At 38.8% G+C, this 12,629-nt stretch overlaps 1 protein-coding gene across 3 annotated transcripts in view; it reads left to right on the plus strand.

Annotated features, from left to right (window-relative positions):
* The window catches only part of terfa (telomeric repeat binding factor a), a 43,157-nt gene that overhangs the window by 22,950 nt on the left and 7,578 nt on the right, over positions 1–12,629 (plus strand). For all 3 annotated transcript variants that reach the window (XM_041192065.1, XM_041192062.1, XM_041192063.1), the window contains 4 exons: positions 4,001–4,135; positions 5,510–5,664; positions 9,079–9,486; positions 11,664–11,758. In XM_041192065.1, the coding sequence (XP_041047999.1) occupies positions 4,001–4,135; positions 5,510–5,664; positions 9,079–9,486; positions 11,664–11,758 (793 nt within the window). The remainder of the gene's footprint in view (positions 1–4,000; positions 4,136–5,509; positions 5,665–9,078; positions 9,487–11,663; positions 11,759–12,629) is intronic.

The raw sequence follows: 12,629 nt of genomic DNA on the forward strand, positions 1-12,629 counted from the left end.
GCGCTACAATTGTTATGGGTGATTTTAATCTGCATATTGACTGGACAGATCAGATTGCTAGGAGTAACATGGAAGCTGAATTTGTAGAGTGCATCAGAGATTGTTTCTTAGAGCAATACGTTGCAGAACCTACCTGGGAAGAGGCAGTTTTAGATCTAGTATTGTGTAAGATAGGATTAATAAGAGATCTTGTAGCTAAGGATCCTCTTGGGGGTCATGATCACAACATGGTAGAATTTCAAATTTAGTTCAACGCGCAACTCTGATCTCCAACCTCACTTTAAATAAGGACAATTACAGAGATATGAAGAAAGAGTTGTTTAAAGTGGGCTGGGAAAATAGACTAAGGGGCAGGTCAGTGGATGAGCAGTGGCAGACATTTAAGCAGATATTTCATAATGCTTAACAAAAATTTATCCTGGTCAAAAAGAAGGACTCAATATGAAGGATGAATTACCCGTGGTTAACAAAGATGGTTAAGGAGAGTATCCAATCAAAAACGAAGGCATACAAAGCGGCAAAAACTAGTGGTAGGCCAGAGGATTGGGAATTTTTTAGGGACCAGCAGCCAATGTCTAAAAAGTTAATAAGGAGGGAGAAAATTGATTGATTATGAAAGAAAATTGGCAAGAAATATAGAAGCAAGAGCTTCTACTGGTATATAAAAAGAGAGTAGCTAAAGTGAGCGAGGGACCCTTGGAGGATGTGACTGGAGAATTGATAACAGGGAATGGGGAAATGGCAGATAATTTTAGCATCGGTCTTCACGGTGGAGGACACTATAAACATCCCATTGATATCAGATAAGCAAGAAGCTAATGGGAGGAAAGATCTTGTAACAGTCTCTATCACAGGGGACAAAGTATTTGACAAACTAATGGGACTAAAGGCAGACAAGTCACTAGGACCTGATGGCCTGCATCCAAGAGTTTTAAAGGAAGTGGCTGCAGAGATAGTGGAGGCATTGGTCGAAATATTCCAGAACTCACTGAATTCTGGTAGGGTCCCAGTGGATTGGAAAACTGTTAATGTGAAGCCCCTGTTCAAGAAGGGAGGGAGACAAAAGGCAGGAAAATATAGGGCCTATCAGCCTAACATCTGTCATTGGGAAAATGCTAGAGTCCATTATTAAGGAAGAATTGGGACAATTTAGAAAAGCTTAATGCAATCAAATAGTCAACATGGCTTTGTGAAAGAGAAATCATGTTTGACAAATTTGCTGAGTTCTTTGAGGATATAACAAGCAGAGTTGATAAAGGGGAACCAGTAGATGTAGTGTATTTGGGTTTCCAGAAGGCATTCGATAAGATGCCACATAAAAGGTTATTGTGCAATATAGGACCTACAGTATTGGGCGTAATGTATTAGCATGGATTGAGGATTGGTTAACACACAGAAGACAGTCAGGATTAATGGGTCTGTTTCAGGTTGAAAGGATGTAACTAGTGGAGTCCCACAAGGATCAGTCCTAGGGCCTCAATTATTTATTATCTATATTAATGACTTGGAGGAGGGGGCAGAGTGTAATGTATCCAAATTTGCTGACAAAAATAGATGGGAGGGCACGTTGTGATTAGGACATAAGGGATCTGCAAGGGCTTGTAGACACATTGAGTGAGTAGGCAAAAACTTGGCAGATGGAGTTTCATGTAGGAAAGTGTGAGGTGATGTACTTTGTAGAAAGAATCAAAAGGCACACTATTATTTAAATAAAGACTGCAAAAAAGTGCAGCACTGGGTGTTCTTGTGCATGAAGCACAAAAAGTTAGCATGAATCTCCAGCAAGTGATTAAAAAGGCAAATGGAATTTTGGCCTGTATTGTTAGGGGGTTGGAGCTTAAAAATAAGGAAGTCTTGTTACAACTGTACAGGTTGTTGGTGAAGCCACACCAGGAGTATTGTGTACAGTTTTGGTCCCCATATTTAAAAAAAGATATACTGGCATTGGAGGTAGTTCAAAAGAGATTCACTAGGCTGATTCCTGGGATGAAGGGGTTGACTATCAAAAACGGCTAAACAGGTTAGGCCTTTTTTCATTAGAGTTTAGAAGAATGAAGGGTGATCTTATTGAAACATACAAGATTCTGAGGGGCTTGCCAGGGTAGATGTTGAGAAGATGTTTCCACCAGTGGGGTAATCTCGCACTAGGGGAAATAATTACAGAATAAGGGGACACTCATTTAAAACTGAGGTGAGAAGGAATTTCTTCCCTCAGAGGGTAGTGAATGTCTGGAATTCTCTACCTCAGAGTTGTGGAGGCTAGATCATAAAGTATTTAAAGAGGAGGAAGATAGGTTTTTGAAATATTGGGGAGTTGAGGGCTATGAGGACCTGACACGAAAGAGGAGTTGAGGCCTGGGGCATATCAGCATGATCTTATTGAATGGCGGGGCAGGCTTGAGGGGCTGAATGGTCTACTTTCCCTATTTTTAATGTTCTTATGATCCCAGGTATGAAGGGATTGTTTTATGAAAAGTTGAGTAGGTTGGGCTTGTACTCATTTAAGTTTAGAAGAATGAGAGGCGACCTTATTGAAACATAAGATTCTTAGGGGGCTTGACAGGATAGATGCTGAGAGATTGTTTCTCCTTGTGGGAGAGCCTAGGACCAGACCGCATAATTTCAAGAGCAAGGGGCCACCCAATTAAGACAGAGATGAGAAGGAATTTCTTCTGAGGGTGGTGAAGCTGTGGAATTCTTTACCGCAGAGGGCTGTTGAGAGCTGAGTCGTTAAGCATATTCAAGACTCCGATTTTTAATCAGCAAGGGAATCAAGGGTTATGGGGGAAAGGCAGGAAAGCAGAGTTGAGGATTATCAGATCAATCATGATCTCAATGAATGGAGGAGCAGACTCGATGGGCCAAATGGCCTCCTACTTCTTCTGAACCTTAGTTTTATCAAGTCTGTTCACCCATCACCCCTGTTCTCGGGCTGAGAATTTAAAAGTATTGTTGAACGGAACAGACTGCACACCAGATGTACTACCAAAAGTTACAGTTAGCAGCACTTGTGATTCTGGCCGAAGGGGGAGTTGATTGGCACTTAAACTTGCTGATTAAAACTGGGAGTGTAAGCAACTAGAGAAATAAATAAGAGAATTTGCACAGTAGGACAAAATGGTGATTTGTTTCGGGACCTTGTATCACGAAAAATAATTTAACCTAATATCTGCATTTGTCTCAAAAGTCCAAAAGATCTGAAGTTATATTCTTTATTTCCTCCTTGAGTACATGGTGTGCAATGCAACAGTTAGTTGGGGGGTAGGAGTCCAAAGAAAGTCATATAGAAGAGTAGAACAGATCAAAGGGAGGATTGCGTTAATATCGCCTTTCACCACCTTAAGATCACCCAAAGCACTGCAGCCGATGAGGTAATTTCAAAGTGCATTCACTATTGTAATGCTTGGCAACTAGTTTGTGCACACCTGCTCCCATAAATAGCAAGATGATAATGACCAGATAATCTATTTGTGTGATGTTGATTGAGGGATAAGTATTGGCCAGGGCACCAGGGAAAACTCCCCTGCTCTTCATCAAAATAGTTCTGTTTGATTTTTGTGTCCACTTGAGATGGCAGAGGGACCTCAGTCTAATGCCTCATCTGAAACTTTGCACCTCTGACTGCAGCATTTCCTCAGATCTGCACTGGATTGTCAGCCTAGATTTTTGTGCTCGGAAATACTGGAATGAGACTTGAGCCCACAACCTTTGACTCAGGCATGAATGCTACCCTCTGAGCCATGACTAACAGTAATGGTCAGTCCTGTCCCTTTCACAGTAGGTTTCATCTCATCAGAGACTCGATCTGTTATGGCAACTGCCTTTTTGGTGGGGGACATGTGCTCAAAGTAAATTTAAATGAGAAAGTCCAACTGTAGCAGTATGCAAGAAATACTAAAAGACTCACCATAAACTGTTTTTGAAAAGATAAGAGCTGTAACAGCTGGATTGTGCTTTTGTGATTATAATTCCAAACTTTTATCCTGTTTGGTTGTTTTAGAAATTGCTTTCAGCAATTAGAGAGAAGAACTCATCCCATCTTGACCTGAATCTATTTTCATACAGCAATTTGAAAAGGAAAATGCTGCTTTTTGCAGAAAGCTTAATTGACAACTCGGAGCCATTTCTTCTTCTCGTATGTATTCTGATTTATTTCCTTTTTCATACTGTATTTCAAGTGGACTTGTTCTACAATTGTCAATTCGCAATGTTTATAGTTTTGTTCATTCATGCCCTTTGCCCATGCCCCCTTCAGTCACCAGCCAGAGGCCATCTCATGCTGCGCATCTTTCCAATTAAAGTCAATTAATGTAGCGCTTCCTTATGGGATCTTTTTATTTTTTTAATTAGCAAAAGTAAAATAATAGATTAATGTAAAATGTTTACAGTACATTATTTCTTCTATTTTGCCCACAAGTTCTCTTTTAAATTTCAAAAAGTAATTGTTACTGGGTTATCGCTAACCAATTTTTTTTCCCCATGATTTCTATTAGACAACCATATTCTCTGCCTTGTCAAGTGTTCAGTTTGCTTTCTTTATGCAAGAAGCACTAAAGGAATAGTAGTATGGAAGACTTATCATCAACTTGTTTTAATGCAAAAGGGCAGGAACTTTTTTCTAATTTGGCTGTAAAATATGCAGAACTTTGCTGTTGGACTGATATCTGCTTGCAAAGCACAAATTTCAAAAGTATTAAGCTATGTAAATTACATTAAAATACTGCAAAAGACAAAAGCTGTGCTTAAAGAAATGTGTTTTCAGCATAACTGAAAATTTGTGCGGCTTGTCCATTTCCTGTTTTTCCTCCTGAGCTGTGCTAACTTTTGTTTAAATCTTGTAGTGCATAAGAGATAAAAACCAAAAAGTGCGGTTGCTGGAAATCCAAAACAAAAACAGAATTACCTGGAAAAACTCAGCAGGTCTAGCAGCATCGGCGAAGAAGAGTTGACGTTTCGAGTCCTCATGACCCTTCTGTTGAATGGTCATGAGGACTCGAAACGGCAACTCTTTTCTTCTCTGCCGATGCTGCCAGACCTGCTGAGTTTTTCCAGGTAATTCTGTTTTTGTCTTGTAGTGCATAAGTTTGTTGCAAACTTGTACTAAGTGCATATTTAGGGCTGTGTGCTCTTTGATCAAAGTTGCCCAGTGCTTTCAAACTATTGTTACTGGGTTATTGTCAACCAATTTTTTTTTTCTCCATGATTTCTATTAGACAACCATCTTCTCTGTCTTGCCAAGTGTTCAGTTTGCTTTCTTTATGCAAGGAGCACTAAAGGAATAGTAGTATAGAAGACTTGTTATCAACTTGTTTTGATACAAAAGGGCAGGAACCTTTTTCTAACAGGGCTGTAAAATATGCAGAACTTTGCTCTTGGACTGATATTTGCTTGCAAAGCACAAATTACAAAACAACAAATTACAAATACACAAGTTAAGTAGATTCAGGAGGAAGATTTCACAAAACTAAGCGAGAGAATTAAATGTTGGAAATTTGTCCTTTGCTTTCAGAGTGCAAAACACTTCGCTTCAAGATCTGTAGCAGAAATGCAAGATGAGGAACTGAGAATGGACTGTAATCAAGAGGTGTATCAGGAGAGGCAGGCATCAGATTGTAATAAATGCTCATCAGATCCAATGGATAAATGTCGTATATGTTCTAAAAGGTGGTTGAAACTTTTTAATCAACTTCAGCTACATTACATAATTGCTAAATGTGTAAATGTTATTTAAAATTCTCTAGCCTGTCCTAAATACTAATTTGACAAAATTGTTTTGAGTCAGTTTCAAGTTACAACACCTTAGTAAATAATAATTACAACTTATTCACTTTGTTTCCAACAAAAATCTTAAAGGGAAAATTAACTTGTCCATCTCTTGCTGTCAGGGTTTTCCTTATCTGTTCTGCATTCAAATGTGTTGGAATTACATTTCAAGAAGTATAGGTATGACTTCCTAACTTAGGATAAGTAAAACAACTAATATTGGATGTAGAGATCCTTTTAATTCGCCTGCGTTGCAGTTTCAAATCACAAGTGTTTGTCTTTTAAAATCCATTAATGTTGATACAAAAAAGCCTATTAACTTTTTTGAAATGACCCTTTATTTTCTTCTCTGGATGAGCATTACTTTGGCAAATCACATTTATAATCCATCACAAATTGACCTAGAAGGTATTGGTGTGTCTTCTCCTTGAACTGTTGCAGCTCTTATGATGGTGCTCCTACAATTGTGTTAAGTCGGAAATTCACCTAGCAATGATGAAGGTCAAGGGGTGTCCAAGTCAGGTTGATTTTTGACTTGAAAGGGAACTTGGAGGTCTGAATAAAACATAAGCTTAAAAATATTTATTTACAAAAGAGAACTCATTTTCACATTTAGTATAAAATATGGCAACCTCCCTCAAGCAATCATTGCATTTCCTTACAAAGTAAATCAGTCTTTGCTTCAAAATGTTTCGTGTAGAAATCTATGTTCTAACTACCCTCCCAAGAATTCTGAAGTTTTCCTTTAAATCTTTTTGTAATGATTTTATATTTGTGCCCTCTCATTATCCTGTTAACCAACTAATGGAAATGGTCTAATTACTTTATCATAACTTTTGCAAACTTACATATCTATGAGGTCACCCATAGACTTCTATATACATAATAATATGTTTTCTCAATATGATCTCTACTGGAGAGCACATTGATTAAATAATTACGAATGTTTGTGAAATGGTTTATAGCTTCAAGATTGTTAGGGAGAGTGAAATGGTGCAGGGACTGCCTCGCCTTTTTCTGTTGGTGGTGTTTGGTTAGTTTCATCCTGTCCAGAAGGGAACCAATGGTAGCATCCTTTTTTAGTCTGGCATCACCCCACTCCCTCCTTGGCTGAGTGTGTTATGGGGCTTGTGAAAGGGCACTTGTTCTAAATCTAGAATATACAATATTAGAATATGTTTAGGAGAGGAAAGGTATTGGAAGGATGGGCAGATGGATCTTTCCTCATTGCTGACTCTTTATTTACCTAAAGTGATAATTAAAGTTTTCTGCAGATGGCAGAGATGATAGAAATAATTAAACAGAATGCAGTGCAATTGAGAGATGGATCAAAAGTTAAACCTGCCTGTCTTAATTTTCAACTTGGAAAGGGTTGGTATTATGTTCTTTAATTGCACCCTGATGAGCATTAAATGTTTTTAATTGAATAGAACTCAAAACTCCCTTGCTGTTTAAAGTACCTTTCCTTTATTTAAAAAAAAAAGCTTGTGTCTTCTCTTATTTTTTCCATGAGCTGTTTGTTTTGTACCATGCAGTCTTACGGAAAAGTAGTATTTTTTTTTTCACAAGTCCTATTTTTCAGGCTTGGAATTTTTGTAACTCTTTCGAGTACAAACCCGTTTCCATCTGTTTCAGAGGAAATTACATTGTTTCATAGTTGACCATTGTGAGATTTGAACTCTTGATACTCTTTTGAGTAAACCTGTTTCCATCTATTTCAGATGAAGTTACATTGTTTCATAGTTTGCCATTGTGAGATTTGAACTCTTGATCTTGGGGTTACAAACCCAGTACCATAACCACTTGGCTATTCAGGCCAAGCATTTGGAATTTTTGTAGAGGCAGAACTTCAATCAGCCTGACCATCCAAATCAGCTGTGGCATTGTTGTGATGTATATTTGTATTGACAAATCAAATTATAAGGCAGGCTGTGCCACACAATGATAAGGGAATGGATTTGTAATCCGTTTCTGATCACCATTTTGTTATGTGGAAGGAAGAGTATTGTGTACAGTTTTGGTTTCCTTAGTTGAGAAAGGATATAATAACATGAGAAGCAGTTCAGAGAAGGTTAACTTGACTGATTCCTGGGATGAAGGGGTTATCTTGAGATCTAAGATTGGGCCTGTATCCTTTGGAGCTCAAAAAAATGAGAGGTGATCTTATTGCAACATGAGATCCTGAGGGGAATTGACTTGGATGATGCTGAGAGGATGTTTCCGTTTGTGGGAGGGACAAGAACTAGGGACAGTTTAAAAAATAAGAAGCCCCCCATGTTTTTTTTTGTGAAAGAACTCAGATGGAGTGAAAGTTCCTATGTTTAAACTGATGCACTGATAAATGGTAGGATATTCACAACACAGAAAGCCATTCGGCTCATCGTGTCCATATCAGCTCTCTGCGAGAGCAACTCATCTAGTCTCTACCCTATCTTTTCCAGTAGCCCTGAAATTTGTTTCCCTTTAGATGTTTATTAAATTCCCTTTGGAAAAAAATTTTGAAAATTTAAGATGGAGATGAGGAGAAATTTTTTTCCAAGTGTCATTGGCCTGTGGAATTCTCTTCCCCAGAGAGCAATGGAGGCAGGATCATTGAATATTTTTTCAGGTTGAATTAGATTGATTCTTGATTGACAAAGGAGTCAAAGGGTAGTGGGGTAGACAGGAAAGTAGAGTTGAGGCCACAGTCAGATCAGTCATGACTTTATCAAATGGTGGAACATGCTCGAGGGGCCAAATGGCCTATACTTGTTCCTACTCCATATGTTTGTAAGAGGGGGGAAATAAGATGGAAATATACCCCAGGACAGCCTTGATCGCCATTATGTTCAAGATTGAAGTATAATCAATCCTTGAAAGCCAATGTGCATTGTGCAAAGAAATTCTGGAGAAGCAAGACACTTACTTCAGGTACACTTGTAATAACTTGCTTGCTAATATGATTGAATCATGAAGATGCCAAAGTATTCTAGCTTAATTCTTACTTTAAAAAATTTTTAGATTTTTCCTCCCAACTTGCAACCCGAAAGTGGCTTTCCATTCCTTGTGCGTGAGACAAGACATTCAATGCTGGCAGGTTATTTGACTGGAAAGGAATACTTCAACCAAGTTAAGTCATGTGCTCACAATGAGCACTTCTTGGTAAGGGTCACTGGATAGAATTCAAGAGCTGAAATCTTGGCTGATTAATTCCCCCTTCCCCTCCTGTGTTTTTTTTTCGTGGGCGGAAGAGAAAATGTGTTCTTCGTGTTGAAATCATTAAATCCAGAGAAACGAAATGATCCTCTAATCACCGTTTTTTTTTATTCTTTCTAGAGTGGAAGCTCAGCCTGGCCTTCTTAGCAGCTTTGTGGCCTTACAAACCGCATTCTGCATTCTCCATAAATTAAAAGTGGATCCATTGACATCTTTTAAAGAGATAGATGTTTTGGATTTTGAATTGCTTGGAAACAGCAAATCACAACAAATGACAAGATACAAGAAACAGAGGGCTGAGGCAAATGCTATTCAACAGTCTGATGAGCCAGCTGCAAAATGCATACAGGCTGTTTCTCGGTTTATTATAGATCCAGACAGTCAGGATGAGAGAGAGCATCTTGATACTGTAGCCAAGTCTGAAAGCGCTCAGGAATTTCAACAAAATAGAGTGAAACCCATACAGCCACGGAAAAGAGATGGCCCTTTGAAAGAAATTCCACATAAAGAGTTGCAACATGTCAAGAGGTAAGTATTGTTCAATTATATAGCCTCTAAGTTCATGTATGTTTTCCAAAAAAATGCACTTAATTGTGGGAACACCTACAGTAGGTTAAGCAATACTTGAGTGCGAGTTGAATTGAGGTGTTTTTTGTTCCTGCTCCCATTCTCCCCTTCAGGAGATACTGGCTTTTGCTGGGATGGATTTCTATAGAAATATAGATTTCATAAGCCATCTGGTATCTAGTTTTAAATGGCAATTTTTCAGTTATCAACTTGGACTGAGTTTCTGGATTATTTGACTGTGGAGGGCATCATTGATTTTTTTTTTCTCTCTTCTCTCCTCCACATCCCATTTACATGTGTGAACTCCACCAGGGGGCTGTCTAGGTAACACCAGGGAGTGGAAGTCCAGTTGACTATATACTTCTCTTCCCTACTTCTTGCCAGTTGTGGCACTTTACCCCAGGAGCCATAAATTTTCTGTGATATCACAGAATCGCAGAATTTTAACGGCACAGAAGGAGGTCATTCAGCCCATCTTGTCTGCATCAGCTCTCCAAATGAGCATTTTGACCTAGTGCCATTGCCCTGTCGTTTCCCCGTACTCCTGCACATTGTTTCTATTCAAATAATCATCTAATGCCTTCTTGAATGCCTCGATTGAACCTGCCTCCACCATACTTCCAGGCAGTGCGTTGCAGACCCGAACTACTCATTGTGTGAAAAAGTTTTTTTCTCACGTCACAATTGTTTCTTTTGCAAATCACTTTAAATCTATGTCCTCTCATTCTTGATCCTTTTAGGAGCGGGAACAGCTCCCTATCTACCCTGTCCAGCCCTCATGATTTTGAACATCTCTATCAAATCTCTTCTTAGCTGCCTTCTTTCCCAAGGAGAACAATCCCAGTCTGTCCAATCTATCTTTGTAACTGAAGTTTCCCATCCCTGGAACCGTTCTTGTAAACCTCTTCTGCACTCTCCAATGTGTTCACATCCTTCCTATAATGTGGCGCCCAGAACTGTACACAATACTCCAGCTGAGGTCTAATGCGTGTCTTATTCAGCATAACCTTGCTGCTCTATGCCCCTGTTAATAAAGGCCAGGATACTATATGCTTTATTAACTGCCCTCTCCAACCGTCCTGCCGCCTTCAATGATCTATGCACATATATACCCAGGTCTTTCTGCTCCTGCATCCCCTTCAAAATTTTACCCCTTCCATTTTATATTGTCTGTCCATGTTCTTCCTACCAAAATGCATCACCTCATACTTCTCTGTATGAACTTCTCCTACCCACTCCACCAACTTGTCTATGTCCTCTTGAAGTTCCACACTGTCCTCCTCACAGTTCACAACACTCCCAAGCTTTGTATCATCTGCAAACTTTGAGATTGTTCCCTACACACTCAGATCTAGGTCAGTAATATATATCAGGAAAAGCAGAATTAGATAGATAGTCACTGTCCCAGACTTGTCTGGAAATTGTGCAATAGCCCAAGCTCTACTTTGTGGGGCACCGGATTGGCATTATAAACAGTAATTCAACTGACCATTTCAATCGAGTGATATTTCACCAATGCCATCTGAACCTGAATAGTGGTTATAGTTGTAACCTTGCTGTGAGAAGTACTTCTATATTTTTTGAAAAAAACGTTGGACAGTGATTTTGTTTTGATAATCAGATGAGGTGGTCATTTGTACTTGTTTTCCCACTCACATGGATAAGTACATCTAACAATAACACTTGGATGCCAACCATCATGGTAGAACACTTAATTTGCAAAATACCCATGTAGGTTCTTCTACTAGAATATTAATAAAAGATTTATCACCGCAGGACTTTTCTGTCTGTGACTTTTGTGGCAATACTCCACAAAAGGAGTTATTTCAGTCTCCAGTTATGAGGAGCATGCTTGGTTATCACAATAGTTATTGAATTATTGCTTTACATTTCATCTGCCTTTTATGGTATTAGTCTCATTTTAGAAAAAGTAATACATTACCATTATACAATGGTAACATTAAATCCATTTTAGGAAAATGAATGAAACAGATATCAGGTCTGACAAATAGTGGTTAAAATAATCTTTGGCATTTGCTACATGGTGGAAAGATTCGGTTTTCCAGGCCATTTTTCAATAGACGACAATATTGTTATTTGTAATGTATGGTGTCTAATTATTTTAAATTACCAATTAGGCGTAACTGCTTGAATGATCCTGGAGTCATTGAGGACAAGGAAAAGTGGAGTGATGAAGAATTTCTTTTTGATGTACCCCAAGACATTGCCATCCGTGAGTAAAATAGTACAGCATCCAAAGCATGTAAATTGATTAGCACAAGTTTTCATAAAATCTCAGCTGGATAACTAGATAACTAACTTCACTATCTGTTTTTAATAAACAGTTTTGTCCCCTGGATGTGGATAAAATTGGTAAGGCTGCATTTATGCGTGTGATTGTGGTGGGCTTTCTCTTTGAACTGCTGGAGGTCTTATTGGTAATGGTTTTAGATAGGGATTCCAGGATTATGACCCAGTGACAATGCAAGAATAGCAGATATATGTCCAAGTCAAGAGGGTGTGTGACTTGGAGAACTGGGCCTTGACGAGGATGAAGAGGCATTGAAGAGTCATAAGATGAAGCGCTAGTTCCAGAGTAGCCAGCCTTTTCCCTGATCTTACAGTCATGGTGGTATTATAGCTGATCCAATTAGTATCTGGTAATGATGAAACCTAGGATGTTGAAATAGTACATTTGGCATGGTGGTGCTAACAAAGGATAGGGGAAGTGGTTTGGGTCGTGTTCTGTTAGAGGTCCAGGTACTTGTATGGTCTGGATGTTATCTGCGTTCGTCATCCCGAGCCTTGATTTTGTCTGTATCCTACTGGGTGCTGGCTTAGAATAGTTGATTATTGTAGGAATTGCAATATCGATGAGCAGCCTCCCATCTGAACTTAGAAAGAGGTGGGTCATTGGCGAAGCAGCTGAAGCTAAAGCTAATCTTGGACTAATAACTTAAAAGAAAATTGAGGGATCACAGAAAATAAAGAGGGCAAGCTAAAATGATTAGCAAGGTTAATGAGAAAATGAAGAAAGATTGGCAAGTAGCATGACAGGAAATAATGAATTTTATAAACACAAGAAGTAGAAAAACAGATAAATG

Source organism: Carcharodon carcharias, chromosome 7 (assembly GCF_017639515.1).
Source record: "Carcharodon carcharias isolate sCarCar2 chromosome 7, sCarCar2.pri, whole genome shotgun sequence".
Classification (NCBI taxonomy): domain Eukaryota; kingdom Metazoa; phylum Chordata; class Chondrichthyes; order Lamniformes; family Lamnidae; genus Carcharodon; species Carcharodon carcharias.